The sequence below is a fragment of the Myxine glutinosa genome, chromosome 1 (assembly GCF_964187855.1).
Source record: "Myxine glutinosa chromosome 1, kmMyxGlut1.1, whole genome shotgun sequence".
In the NCBI taxonomy this organism is placed as follows: Eukaryota; Metazoa; Chordata; class Myxini; order Myxiniformes; family Myxinidae; genus Myxine; species Myxine glutinosa.
Window position 1 is genome coordinate 278,030,031 of NC_136261.1, and position 15,041 is coordinate 278,045,071.

General features: G+C 52.0%; 1 protein-coding gene across 7 annotated transcripts in view; it reads right to left on the reverse strand.

Annotated features, from left to right (window-relative positions):
• The window catches only part of LOC137437950 (Na(+)/H(+) exchange regulatory cofactor NHE-RF3), a 46,021-nt gene that overhangs the window by 24,463 nt on the left and 6,517 nt on the right, over nucleotides 1-15,041 (reverse strand). For 4 of the 7 annotated variants that reach the window (XM_078766299.1, XM_068132755.2, XM_068132746.2 and 1 more), the window contains exon 3: nucleotides 8,436-8,485. The exons of 1 other annotated variant lie outside the window; for it this stretch is intronic. In XM_078766299.1, coding sequence (XP_078622425.1) covers nucleotides 8,436-8,485 — 50 coding nt within the window. Of the gene's footprint in view, nucleotides 1-8,435; nucleotides 8,486-14,024; nucleotides 14,105-15,041 lie in introns of all 7 variants that reach the window. 2 more of the 7 variants (XM_068132737.2, XM_068132781.2) reach the window with 1 other exon arrangement.

Below are 15,041 nucleotides of genomic sequence, written 5' to 3' on the forward strand. Positions count from 1 at the left end.
ACACACAACACACATACACATACACACACACATATACACATACACACTCAACATACACACAACACACACCACACATACACACATACACACACACACACACACACACACACACACACACACACACATACACACACATATATACACACACATATATATACACACACAACACACACACATACACACACACACACACAAAACACACACACATACAACACACACACCACACATACACACACCACACATACACACATACACACACACACACACACACACACACACACACACACACACACACACACACTTGTACACACACATACACACAACACACACCATAGTATACACATTTACAAAGAGAGAATTGGCATTCTCCATCCCGTCTCCCCCACCCCAAATACCATAGGCTATGATTTATTGTTTGTTTTTTTTTAACCAATAAAATCAACACGGCAACACCCCAGGTGCAACCACCAGTTTTCAACTCATTCCATCCATCGGTTCAGGATTGCATGGAAGTAAAACAAACATACAAACTACGATATTGTCGCGTCGACGTTGTACTAATATCTCCCGTCGTGCTGTGGTCTTTTGATCCTCACAAATTACCAAACTGATCATCAAATTCACACTGCGCTTTCGCTAACGAACAGATGGAACGAACCAGGCAGTCCATGGAGGAATTAATATGGAGCACACTGACTTATTACAACAGAATAACTAAATCCAATTAAGGCGCCAAATTACCGGACTCGAAGCAGAGCAATCGGGGCACACAGGGACTTGTGCAGGTACAAACTGGTCATGGCTGCAGGACGCCTCCATTACAAGCAAGATGGTACTCATTTTGCTGACCTCAGAAGGATGACAGACTGAGTCAACCCACCTAGTGTTATTTTAACAGAATGACAGGCTTGACCTCAAGACCTTGAGATCTCAAGCCAACCACCTTAACCGTTAAGCCAACACCAGGCTTTTGTTTCTGAAGTTTTGTTACCCTGCGCTCGCGAAGAGAAAAGCGTGGTTAAGCATTCAGGTACGTACGGTCGTGTGCCGTGTGCCGTACGAGTCTGCATTTTAAAAATTCATTTTCTCGGCAACCGTTGGTCTGATTGACATGGAATTTTCACCATAGGAGCGCCTCCTCCTGTAGAACATTCTAATGGTTATTATGACGTCAAAGGTCACGTGGTACAGGCACCATCTTGGAAAAATTTTGCACCTTTATATCTCTGAAACCACTCCATGGAAAAAATTGAGACCTGGCTCATTGTCAAGTACTCCCCATGGGGAATAAGATATGTTAATGATGATGTCATCGGTGCCTTCGTTATGACATAATTCGACAAGTACAACACTTATCGATCATTTTTTATTTTTTTCAGCAACTGTTGGTCTGATGGACACGAAATTTTCACCATAGGAGCGCCTCCTCCTTTAGAATATTTTAATGATAATCATGACGTCATAGGTCATGCGGTACAGGTGCCATCTTGGAAAAACCGAAAAATGTTGCACCTCATCTCCAAAACCGCTGCATGGAAAAAATTGAAACATGGCTCATTGTAAAGAACTCCATATGGGGAATAGGTGTTGTTAACAATGACGTCATTTGTGCCATAATTATGACGTCATAATTCGACAGGGACAACGCTTCGTCTGATCAGTTTGAAATGTATTGAGCGTGATCTAAGCAACAATTATATCAGAGAATATAAATTTATTATGTCATCGCTCACGTGGTCTGGCAGCCATATTGGATCAAAGAAAAAAAAATGTTCAAAAACAGAAGAGTTACAAAAGCTACAACTATTTTAAAAATTACTGCAGAAGATATGAACGTGTCATTGACGCTATGGTTGGAAGCTCCTGGAATCCGAAGTTTAATTGGTCAATACATTGCACAACCTCGACGATTAGATTGCCAGAGACGCGTACACGACACGACGATTGTCGCTGATAACGCGTCGTAAAAGCTGAACACGCGAACATGTTCAACATTCACCATTATCCAGCGACGCGCCTGAAATATAGTTGACGAAGATCGTCAAGATCGTCCACTGCCGATCATCACACGCTTATAAAGGGAAAACGGTCGCTATTACGAAGGTGTCGCCGATTATTTTGATATTGTAGCGGTTGCCGCTGAGCATACACAATCGCCTTACACCTGCCGAAGACGCAACCAGGGAGCGATCACTGTACCGGGCTCGCCCAGGCTGCCCGGACATGCCCAGACGCGCCTTTCCCGGGCATGCTCGGACTCGCCTATCCCGGGCTCGCCCAGGCCGCCCGGGCACGCCCGGTCTCGCCTTTCCCGGGCATGCCCAGACTCGCCTTTCCCGGGCTCGCCCAGGCCACCCGGGCACGCCCGGTCTCGCCTTTCCCGGGCATGTCCAGACTCGCCTTTCCCGGGCTCGCCCAGGCCGCCCGGGGACGCCCAGTCTCGCCTTTCCCGGGCATGCCCAGACTCTCCTTTCCCGGGCTCGCCCAGGCCGCCCGGGCACGCCCGGTCTCGCCTTTCCCGGGCATGTCCAGACTCGCCTTTCCCGGGCTCGCCCAGGCCGCCCGGGCACGCCCGGTCTCGCCTTTCCCGGGCATGTCCAGACTCGCCTTTCCCGGGCTCGCCCAGGCCGCCCGGGCACGCCCGGTCTCGCCTTTCCCGGGCATGTCCAGACTCGCCTTTCCCGGGCTCGCCCAGGCCGCCCGGGCACGCCCAGTCTCGCCTTTCCCGGGCAAACGCTCCGGCATGACGTGTTTGATTGCATATATATATTGCTGCCCGATAAACGGGCTTTTCAGAGTACCCGAGTTTTGGTTTTGCTCAATAAAGAAACTCGGACGAATTCCCATCTTTTGTCGTGTCAATCCTTTCGACTCGCGTAGGAGCACAGCTCCTTCACTGGTGACCCCCGACATGGACACGGCAGTTGCCCTTAAACTGCCTACCTTCTGGGAGGCTCACGCGGCGGTTTGGTTTGCCCAGGCAGACTCCCAGGTTGCCCTGCGAGGCATTACCGCCGACGACACCCGCTTCCACCATGTGGTAGCGGCACTCGGCTCCGCCACCGTGGCCCGCGCCCTGGGCCTCCTCCAGCACCGGCCAGCCGCTGACAAGTATGGCGTGATCAAGACGCTCCTCCTCGACGCATTCGCCCTCTCACCGGCAGAACGCGCATGATGCCTGCTCGACCTGCCCGAGCTCGGCGACACGTGCCCATCCGAGCGAATGGACTACATGCTCTCGCTGCTCGGTGAGCACTCCCCGGATTTTCTTTTCCGGGAGCTGTTCCTCCGCCAGCTGCCTAGCCAGGTACGCTTCGCCCTGGCAGGTACGCAGATCACGGATCCCCGCGCCCTCACCAGGGAAGCCGACAAGATCTCCTCGGCAGGCCAGCACATCCGGGCGGCTACCTGGAGCCCGCCGCCGTCCGAGGCGACGCCCATGGCGCCCGAGCGCCCGGTGTGGTTGGAGGCCGAACTGCCGGTGCAACTGGCGGCCGCCACGCCACGCCGACCGCTTCCAACACGACGGCCAGGGCCTCCACCTGACCAGGTGTGGTGTTATTACCACGCCAGGTTCGGACAAAAGGCTCGGACATGCCGACCCCCGTGCACTTTCGGCAAGTCGGGAAACGGCCGGGCCGGCGTTCATTACCAGCCATGAGTGCTGGCCACACGGGCAACTTACTTTTCATCACGGACAAAGCGTCCGGGCGGCGTTTTCTTTGTGACACCGGCGCCCAACTGAGCATCATACCCGCCTCTGAGCAGGACAGGCAGACTGCCGTTTGCGGCCCCTCCTTGGGTACTGCCAACGGATCGGCCATCCGCACCTTCGGCCCGCGCAACGTCACCCTCTGCTTCGGCAGCCAGCGCTTTAATTGGACCTTTGTGACGGCAAGCGTGCCCATGGCTTTGCTAGGCACCGACTTCCTCTGCGCGCACGGGCTGCTGGTCGACGTCAAACGGCGTCGCGTTGTCAACGCCGAGACTTTCAGCTCCCTGGCATGCACGATGAGCAGCTCCGCGCCGACCGAACTAGCATGCGCCCTCACGGCGGCGAACGAGTTCGCTTGCCTGCTCGCAGAGTTCCCGGCCCTCACGCGGCCAACGTTTTCGGCCGTCGCAGTGAGACATGGTATCGAGCACCACATACCAACTACGGGCCCGCCGGTCTGCGCCAGAGCCTGCCGCCTCGACCCGGCCAAGCTCGCCGTGGCAAAGGCCAAGTTCGACGTGTTGGATCACCTCGGCATCGTGCGGCGCTCCGATAGCGCGTGGGCCTCGCCACTGCACATCGTGCCGAAGCCGGGGGGCGGCTGGCACCCATGTGGCGACTATCGCCGCCTCAATGACGTTACCACCCCCGACAGGTATCCGGTCCCGCACATCCAGGACTTTTCCGCCCGTTTGGCGGGGCGGGTCATTTTCTCGAAAATTGACTTAATACGGGGATACCACCAGGTACCTGTCAGGCCGGCCGACATCCAAAAAACGGCCGTCATCACACCGTTCAGCCTGTTCGAATTCCTGAGGATGCCGTTTGGCCTCAAGAACGCGGCCCAGGCGTTCCAGCGCTTGATGGACGGCGTGCTGCGTGACCTGCCGTTCCTCTTTGTCTACCTGGATGACATCCTCGTCGCCAGCACATCCCGGGCCGAGCACCTCCTCCACCTCCGAACACTGTTCGGGCGCCTCAGCGAGCACGGCTTAATCGTCAACCCGGCCAAATGCCACTTCGGCACGACGGCCGTTGACATTTTGGGCCACCACATCACCAGGAACGGGGCCGTGCCGCTGCCAACCAAGGTCAAGGCCATCACCGAGTTCCCGCGTCCCCGCTCCATCAAGGCCCTGCAGGAGTTCCTCAGCATGGTGAATTTTTACCACCGTTTCGTGCCCCGCGCTGCTCAGCTCATGCGGCCCCTTTACGAAGCCCTCCGGGGCAAGCCGGCCAAGCATGACGTCGTCTGGTCCGCAGCCATGGACACGGCATTCACAGGCGCAAAGCTGGCCCTCGCCGACGCAACGCTGCTTGCTCACCCGTTGCTCGACGCTCCCATCGCCCTCACTACAGACGCCTCCGACTACGCGGTGGGCGCCGTACATGAACAATGGGTGAACGGGGTTTGGCAGCCACTCGCTTTTTTTAGCCGGCAACTCCGGCCGAACGAGCTAAAATATAGCACATTTGACCGCGAGCTCCTTGGTCTATACCTGGCCGTTCGCCATTTCCGCCACCTCCTGGAGGGCTGCCCGTTCACGGCTTTCGTCGACCACAAGCCGTTGGTTTACGCGATGGCCAAAGTCACGGAGTCGTGGTCGGCCCGCCAGCAGCGCCACCTCGCCACCGTGTCGGAGTTTACCACGGACATCCGGCACGTCGCCGGAAAAGACAACGCCGTCGCCGACTGTTTTTCTCGGGCCAACCCGAACGCGGTCCACCTCGGCGTGGACTTCGCGCTTATGGCGGCCGACCAGACCACCGACACCACGGTGCAAGCCCTCCGGGCGGCGGACACGGGCCTCCGCCTGGCCGACGTCCCCTTCGCGGACACTGTCCTGCTCTGCGACGTCTCCCAAGGCCAGCCTCGCCCCGTCGTGCCCGTTACCTGGCAGCGCCGCGTTTTCGCCTCCCTCCACGGCCTTTCCCACCCGGGCCGGAAAGCTTCCCAGAAGCTGGTGTCGGTGTGTTTCGTCTGGCACGGACTTCGACGGGATGTCCGCGATTGGGCCAACGCCTGCACGGCCTGCCAGCGGGCCAAGGTCCACCGCCACACCCAGGCCCCGCTGGCACCTTTCACCGTGCCCGAACGGCGTTTCGACCACGTCAACGTGGACCTGGTGGGCCCCCTTCCCCCATCACGAGGTTTCACACACCTGCTCACCATGGTGGACAGGACCACCAGGTGGCCCAAGGCCGTTCCCCTCGTTTCCACCACCACCGCCGCCGTGGCGCAGGCTTTCATCGCCACCTGGGTCGCCCGTTTCGGCGCACCGGCGGACATCTCTTCGGATTGCGGTCCTCAGTTCACCTCCGCGCTGTGGGGCGCAGTCGCCCACAACCTGGGGGTCAAGCTCCACCGTACCACGGCCTACCACCCCCAAGCCAATGGCTTGTGCGAACGTTTTCACCGCTCCATGAAGGCCGCGCTCATGGCCGGCCTTCAGGATGGCGGTTGGGCCGACCGGCTGCCGTGGGTCGTTTGGGGCCTCCGCATGCCCCCAAGGAGGACCTCCAGGCATCCACCGCCGAGCTCGTCTATGGCCAGCCGCTACGCGTCCCGGGCGAGTTCATGCCCGACGCTACCAGTCCCTGGTCCGCAGCTTGCCAGCGCTCGGACCTCCAGGAGGCCGCCTGACGGTTTGCCCCCGTGCCAACGTCCCGCCACGGTGGCCCCCAGTCCTACGTCCCCCCAGCGCTTCGCACAGCGGAGTACGTTTTTGTGCGTCATGACGCACACCGGGGGCCACTCCGGCCGCCGTACGACGGGCCCTTCCGGGTCCTGCGACGGGACGACAAGTCTTTCGTCGTCGACGTTGGCGGCAGGTCGGACCGGATTTCGGTGGACCGCCTCAAGCCAGCGCACGTGGACGTCGACCAACCACCACAGTTGGCCCTTTCTCCGCGGCGAGGCCGCCCCCCGTCCACGGTTCCCCCCGCTCGACCACCCACCACCACACCGGACCCCCCCCCCCCCCCCACGACCCTCCAGGGGTCGCTTCGGCCGGGTCATCAGGACCCCCCTTAAATTGACCCTGCCGGTGCAAGTCGATTCTGGGGGGGCGCGTGTCGCGGTTGCCGCTGAGCATACACAATCGCCTTACACCTGCCGAAGACGCAACCAGGGAGCGATCACTGTACCGGGCTCGCCCAGGCCGCCCGGACATGCCCAGACGCGCCTTTCCCGAGCTCACGCAGGCCGCCCGGGCACGCCCGGTCTCGCCTTTCCCGGGCATGCCCAGACTCGCCTTTCCCGGGCTCGCCCAGGCCGCCCGGGCACGCCCGGTCTCGCCTTTCCCGGGCATGTCCAGACTCACCTTTCCCGGGCTCGCCCAGGCCGCTTGGGGACGCCCAGTCTCGCCTTTCCCGGTCATGCCCAGACTCGCCTTTCCCGGGCTCGCCCAGGCCGCCCGGGCACGCCCGGTCTCGCCTTTCCCGGGCATGTCCAGACTCGCCTTTCCCGGGCTCGCCCAGGCCGCCCGGGCACGCCCAGTCTCGCCTTTCCCGGGCAAACGCTCCGGCATGACGTGTTTGATTGCATATATATATTGCTGCCCGATAAACGGGCTTTTCAGAGTACCCGAGTTTTGGTTTTGCTCAATAAAGAAACTCGGACGAATTCCCGTCTTTTGTCGCGTCAATCCTTTCGACTCGCGTAGGAGCACAGCTCCTTCAATATATTGTATCGGCTATTGTGCAGTGGCCCTGAGGGAACCAAAATCGAATGGACTTCTTCTTGTCGATTCACCAATTCATCCACCAAGTAACTTCGTCCGAATCTGTCCATAACTCTTGGAGATATCGCGTAACAATTCGGGTTTAGCCCTATCACTCTATAGTGAAGAATCACGTAAAAAATTCTAGTATCCGGATTCCGATCCGAATCTTCTCAAAAATCGAATTGTTTCGTCCTTGTCACACACCCAACCTGTCCAACAAATTCCGTCCGAATCTGTCCACAACGTTTTGAAATATCCTGTTCACAAACAAGCAGACAGACAGGAGTGAAAACAAAACATCCATCCATCTTTGGTGGCGGAGGTAATAAAAGAGAGCATTTAACACAGAAGAGCCTTCCTGGGATATTTGTTGATGCTGTACTTTTCACCCCCATGGTGATATATTGAAGTAGGTCGCCGGGGGGGGGGGGGGAGGGGGGGAGGTGCTATATTGAAGTAGGTCGCCTGGGGGAGGGGGGGAAGGGTGCCATATTGAAGTAGGTCGCCCGGGGGGGGGGGGGGAGGTGCTATATTGAAGTAGGTCGCCCTGGGGGGGGGGGGAGAGGGGTGCTATATTGAAATATGTCGCCCGGGGAGGAGAGGGGTGCTATTTGAAGTAGTTCGCCCGGGCGGAGAGGGGTGCTATATTGAAGTAGGTCACCTGGGGGGGGGAGAGGGGTGCTATATTGAAGTAGGTCACCTGGGGGGGGGGGGGGTACTATGTTGATGCAGTCCGCTCAAGGGAGGGGGTATTAAAGTAGATCTGTGTGTGGACTCATAGACATACACACAAACACAGACCGAAAGCAATAGCCTCTTCAAACTCTTCAGGAATGGGTGAGGCTAACTATAACAATACCAAGGTCAGTATCATGCACCAAAAAATATAAAAGAGGTTGTGATTAAAATGAACTTCCATTGCTGTATTTCTAAAAAGATGGAGCAAAGGGGAACAAACCAATTGGGGAAGATAATGCGACAACATTGTAATTTACCTGGATCATACACAAACACAGGGTTGTCAATGCCAGAGCCAGGTTGGAACCTGCGGACAAAGATCAGAGTTTGTTGAGAAAATGGTATTTAGAGTCAGAGTCAGGGATGCAGTTACTCTGTCCATCACCTGTTTCTTCACGAAGACAGTTTATAATTTTTTTCTGAGTTATAAGACTAAGGGAGAAGGATATTTGGTTTATTCTTCCACCATACAGTCACGTGAAAAAGTAAGTACACCCCATGTAAAGTTTTGACTTTTTCAACATATTTCAACATACAGCTATTTGATCTTCATTTCAACAATATTGAAAGATAAAGGTGATATAATATAACAAATATCATGAAACATTTACATTTTGTAGTCCATTGTATAATTTAAATAAACATAAATGCGAATTTTGCATGTGGAAAAAGTAAGTACACCCTTGGCTCTAATAGGTGGTATTGCCCCCTTTGGCAGAAACCACCTCAAGTAGGCGTTTCTTATAACTGTCTAACAGTCTCTGACATTGACTGGGAGAAATTCTTGCCCACTCGTCCATGCAGAATTCTTTCAGCTGTGCGATGTTTGAGGGGTTTCTTGCATGCACAGCTCGTTTCAAATCCCCCCACAACATCTCGATGGGATTTAGATCCGGGCTTTGACTTGGCCATTCCAGAACCCTCCATTTCTTTCTTTTCAGCCATTCCTTGGTGGATTTACTGGTATGTTTAGGGTCATTGTCATGTTGCAAGGTCCACCTTCGGTTGAGCTTCAACTTTCCGACAGATGGCCTCACATTATCTTCAAGCACCCTCTGGTACAATGAAGAATTCATAGTGGATTATATGATGGTGAGCTGCCCAGGCTCTGATGCAGCAAAGCTGCCCCAAACCATAATATTTCCACCACCATGCTTTACAGTTGGTATCAGGTTCTTGTGGTCAAATGCTGTCTTTGGTTTTCATGAAACATGTCTTCTGGTACTGTGGCCAAATAGCTCCACCTTTGACTCATCTGTCCAGAGCACATTGTTCCAGAAGTGCTGGTCTTTGCCTTGGTGTTCATTGGCAAACTTTAGTCTTGCCCTGATGTTCTTTCTGGACAGCAAAGGTTTCCTCCTGGCACACCTCCCATGTAGATCAAATTTGTGCAGCCTCTTTCTCATGGTAGACTCATGCACTTTGACATCAACAGTGGCAAGAGCTACCTGTAGGTCCCTTGATGACATTCTGGGGTTCTTAGAGACTTCTTTCAGCATCTTGCGGACTGCTCTCGGGCTGAACTTGCTGGGGCGGCCTAGCCTGAACAAGTTGGCAGTTGTTTGAAATCTTCTCCACTTGTAGATGATCTTCCGGACAGTCGAATGATTGATTTCAAATTGTTTGGAGATCTTTTTAAATCCCTTCCCAGACTCGTAGGCATCTATAACCTTCTTTCTGAAGGCCTCAGAGAGCTCTTTTGATCTAGGCATGGTGACACCGCACACTTCAACAACAAAGAGCAAACCAAACTAAATGTCTGAGGTTTAAATAAGACAGGTTCCTCCAAGATCCTCTCTAACGATGTTCTAATCATTATTTGCACCTGAGCTGGTGCACCTGATTCAAATTTTAGGTATTTGAAGTAGTGATAAAGGTCGGGGTGTACTTACTTTTTCCACATGCGAAATTTGCATTTATGTATATTTAAATTATACAATGGACTACAAAATGTAAATGTTTCATGATATTTGTTATATAATATCACCTTTATCTTTCAATATTGTTGAAATGAAGATCAAATAGCTGTATGTTGAAATATGTTGAAAAAGTCAAAACTTTACATGGGGTGTACTTACTTTTTCATGTGACTGTATATCCTAAGGGTACTGTGTTTAAAGCGTCAATATCCCAATCATGATGCCAAATTCAGCTGGTCACCCAAAGTAGATGGACGTTAAAATGGGTGTCTCGTATGCCAGCATTAGCTGTTGGATGTTAAAGATGTCACGGTATCCTTCGTGTGGAGTAGAGGAGCTAACACCGGTACCCTGGTCAAATTCAAAATTTCTGCCCTCACCTACAAGGGGCATTGCATCAGTGGCACAGCCTGGCCCCCAGCCAACTATGGTACTCGCAGCCCTGTGCTGCATACTTAAGAAGATGCTCTAGGGTGCAAAGAACTGCGCAGCACTCCTTCTCGGCCACCCTGTAATTTCTCTCCGCTCTGGAGAGAGTTTGACTTGCAAAAGCAATAGTTCTGGTTCTCGATCTCTGCTTTTGCATCAACATTGCAAAACAACATAAAGTCCAACAATACAGGCAATTTGTATGCACACTAAATGTTTCGCGGTGATGAGGATAACCGAGGATTGGCTGGACTCTTTCATCAACATCTCTTTCAGCATCATGAAAGCTGACTCAAGGTCTTCAGACAAGCTTCATCACGTACACTTCTTGAGTTTGTACAGGGGCTCTTCATGATCAGCAAACTGGGGTACAAACTTCCCTACCAAGATATCATGCCCAGGAAACGTACCAGTTCTTTTAGCTTTGTGGGTACTGGATAGTTGCAGACGACTGAAATTTTCTCTCTCTGTTTTTTTTTTGTATACAAGATCGAGGCTCATGTAAGAGCTAACATTAATCCCAAAAAATAAACGGACACACAAAACATACAATAAAGGGAGCGGGAGACAAGATGGGGAGAGAGAGGGAAGCACACAAGTACAACATTTGAGAGCAGGGACATCGGGAGATCTGTGGGAGGGAGGGGACTTTGGGTGAGGAGGCATGGGAAGGTATAAAATGGGAGGGTGGGAGAGGTATAAAACGCGTGGACACTGCTAGGACTTCCAGGAAAGAAGTCCGTATTTCAGAAAAGTGGATCTGGGGTGTTTTAACGGGGGTAGAAAAAGATCAAGGTTTTGGATGGGGGAAGACAAGAGATGGTGGTGAACAGCTGTTTTAAAGACCTGGAGGGAGGAGTGGGATTGAAGGGAGTGTGGGAGTTTGTTCCAGAGGTGGGAGAAAAGAGGAATGAAAGAGTGAAGGTGAGCAGAGAGCCGAGATTTTGGCAGTTTAACCATAAGAGGGTTGCAGGCAGATCTTGTGCGACCTGCAGGAATATTTGGGGGACAGACCACAGATAGAGCTGGGGGAGCTAGGTCGGAGAGGATTCGGTAGAAGACAGAAAGACCACCGACCTGCCTGCTACCCGTTGTTGGTATCAATATGGTAGCTTGGTGAAATGCTCTATTGGTGAAATGATTTGATAGCTCTTGATCTGGTTTGCATCCATCTGACTTCGCTATGTGTTCCAAGTATCTCATCTCCTGACAAGCAAACTGAAACTTCTGATTGATGGTCAAGCCAGCAGCTTGAAGTCTGGGCAGAACTTCAGGCAATCGGCAAGTCAGCAAAATGTTGCTGCACTCTAGAGGTAACACATTATGTCATCGAGGTAGATATAACAAGTGCGGCCAACCAGATCTCCCAAGCACCTGAACCATCACCCTTTGTAAACTTTCTGGACCACTAACAACTCCAAATGGATGGACCTTGAAATGGAAGAGGTGTATTGCTCAGAAGGAGAGGAAAGTATGTTGGCAACATGTAGGAATTCTAGTACAGCGTCACCAATCAGTATGGGAAAGGCATCTACTTTTGTCGCAGTGTTCAGTTTTCTATAGTCGTTGCACATCCGGTAACTTCCATTCTTTCTAGGTTCCATTGCTATTCTCCTGTTTGCATATCACAACTATCCTGTCGACGATGCCAATGCAATTTCTTACATGCAAAAACTGAGAAATGGTTGGGAATCAACAGGGCTCAGCTGCATTTGAGGTAGATCTTGGTTGTCCATTCTTCTAACATCAGCAGAACGCAAGCCCCGGATCCAAAAACATCCCTTACACGCTGAGCTCTCTGGATGGTACAGGCCTGCTCTGCTCCTGTCCATGCTGCTCCTCCAGAGACGGAGATTGTTTTACAAAGCCTTGCCTGGTTTCTGTGTGAATGCATGTAACGACGTGAGTGTATGTTTGGGCCCTTGGAGGGATTTGTTTGATACGAGTTGGGTCACCCAATCAAGATCAGGTTATTTAGAATTTAAGGTACCACTTGGCATTTTCAGCTGTCACTTTGCTGACAGACTTACCGTAATCGAAAGACAACATATTCACAAACATTCTTCTCTATTCACCCTATCTATCATTTACCTGAGGTCATCTTCCATGTGATTGGAAGTCAGCCAGCGTCCCCTTCATCAGCCAACTTCTTCTTCTTCTTCTTAAAGGCCACAATTATTTATAGTTTATACGATATTGCGGGATTGGCCGGGGGTAGTTTGGCTCAAGTCTTTCACGAACATGCTGGCCAGGCCTGACGTTCGACTAATGTTCGTGAAGGAATTTGTAACTTGGCAGAGGATGCCGCCTACTCTTCATGAAGATCTTTAGCATTCCCAAGATGACAGGTTATAGCTGGGCCGAGATTTGAACCCAGGCTAGACAGGTTGCATGAAGAAGTAAATGTATTTTATTTGCCAGATGTAGGGCTCCCCTTTATATTAACTTTTCTAGATCATTACTTGGTTTCTCCTAAGAACACAAAGGTCGTACAGCATGTACACGAGATTTTTTTTTGAATGTCCATTCTTTTCTAGAGTTTGCTACATGGCACATACCCTTATATAAAGGGGCCTTTTCTATGCCCTTGGCATTTTCCCCAAGAATACTAATATCTCCCCCTCCCCAAGGGGGTGTTTCCTCCTTGGCCAAACGACGTGTTAATGTGTATAAACAGCTTATCGTGCCGTTTTTGTGAAAGAGCCAGCCCCTACCAGAAGAAAAAATATTATAAACCACAAACATGCATGATTACCACTAATGCTGTTTAACACTAAATTGAAAGAAATTTAGAAGAATCCAGACATGAGTGCTTATCACATCGACAAATGCACATGATCGAAGTTCAAATGTATTCTAATACTCCACAAGGGTTAATAACATGACCCTTCCTGCCACTTACGTTCTTCCAAGGCGTTTTTCGTGGTGTTTTTCCAAAGCCGCTTCTCATTGCAAAAGTAATAACAACACTTATGATAATAGCATAATATTGTTACGGTTTTGCACGAGACCCGTTCCCTTACCAAGGGGAGATTAAGCCCCTTGTTCTCCTTGGGTCTTCGCAACTGCGAGACTGAGTCGCCACTTCCGGTCAGACGTGGAACAGGGTTTCGGGACAATTTTCGCACGTACCTAAGTACCCACGCCGCCGCGGAAGCGGGGATCAAGTCTCGCACGAACCACGCGTAATTTGAGTACACCCGAGCGGATGGCATACCACGTGGTCCGTGCTGTTACCTTGCTATTGGAACCCGATTAGAGCGATATAATTCGTACCATGCTAAGTCAATGAGGGAAAAGACGAAACGGTCGAATCAAAGGAATAACAGGTGTAATTATTATTTACAATGATTGGTAGAAGAAGCAGAGACACAGGGCAGTCTTAAACAGTCTTACTTATCCGCCCAGACAATGGGCCCACGCACACTCACAGGGGGATGAAGGAAGAATTGTTAATGGGCTGAATGCGCAGGCTTTGGTCGTCCAGGAACAGCTCACCTGGCGTGGCCCTCTGGCGGTTGCTGCACGTTCCCCGGCGAAGACAGGCAGGCAGGCGGGAAAATCCTCGTGGCACGTATCTCCATAAGGGCAGGCAGGAGGAAATATGCGCGTCTGTGGCCCGGCACGGCTGTCCTTCACAGCGCGATTAATACAACGGCGCACTTTCACTCTCGTAACTCAACGGAGGATCTGACTCCAGCTCAACTGAGAACTCAACTTGTAACTCATGCGCGTTTCACCCGAGCTCATAACTTGTAACTCGTCTGCCTCCCTTCTCATAACTTGGCGCTCCGAACCGACTCTCATAACTTGTCACAGCGCGTCTCCCCTCATAACTGAGGTGGGGGCTCCGGGCACAGGGTTATATTGCCACGCCCTGGCCCGCATCAAATGTTCCAAACTCCGCCCTTTGCCGCAGTGGTAAGTCACTCCCCTCGAGCCCTGATTGGCGGCTCGTGCTTACCATCGCTCCCACTCCTCCTGTCCCGCCTTCCTTCGGCCTTGATCGACTTGTTCAGGCCGGCTTCGTGGTATTTCGCGCCAATTCCAAAAGCATCGAGGCAGCATAAAGGACCTAACTCTCCTTGTTCTTACTCAATGCAAAACTACACACAGGAAAGGTCTACGCTTACATTTACGATGAAATAACTGAGCTTTAAATGAGGCTACATGTTGTAGTGTAACTAAACTACGAGGGGAAATTAACCTTTTATTGTAAAAACACAAAACCACAACCATATTAATGATATTATGAAACAACATTCCCACTCCCCAAGGGGTTTTGTGACTTGTGATATTATCCCACCCTCCCCCCCCCCCCCCCGTCCCCCTCACTCCCCGACACACTCATGGAAGTAAATTTTATTATCAGGAATTTAGAATGGTGAGGCACGGTCTGATCTTTCAATGACCTGATCTGACATAAGTAATAGTAATAACTAAAACTGCCACTTTAAAACTGCTGCCAGTGATGACCAGTTTACTCGCACCCACTTTTGATACAACCCCACTTTT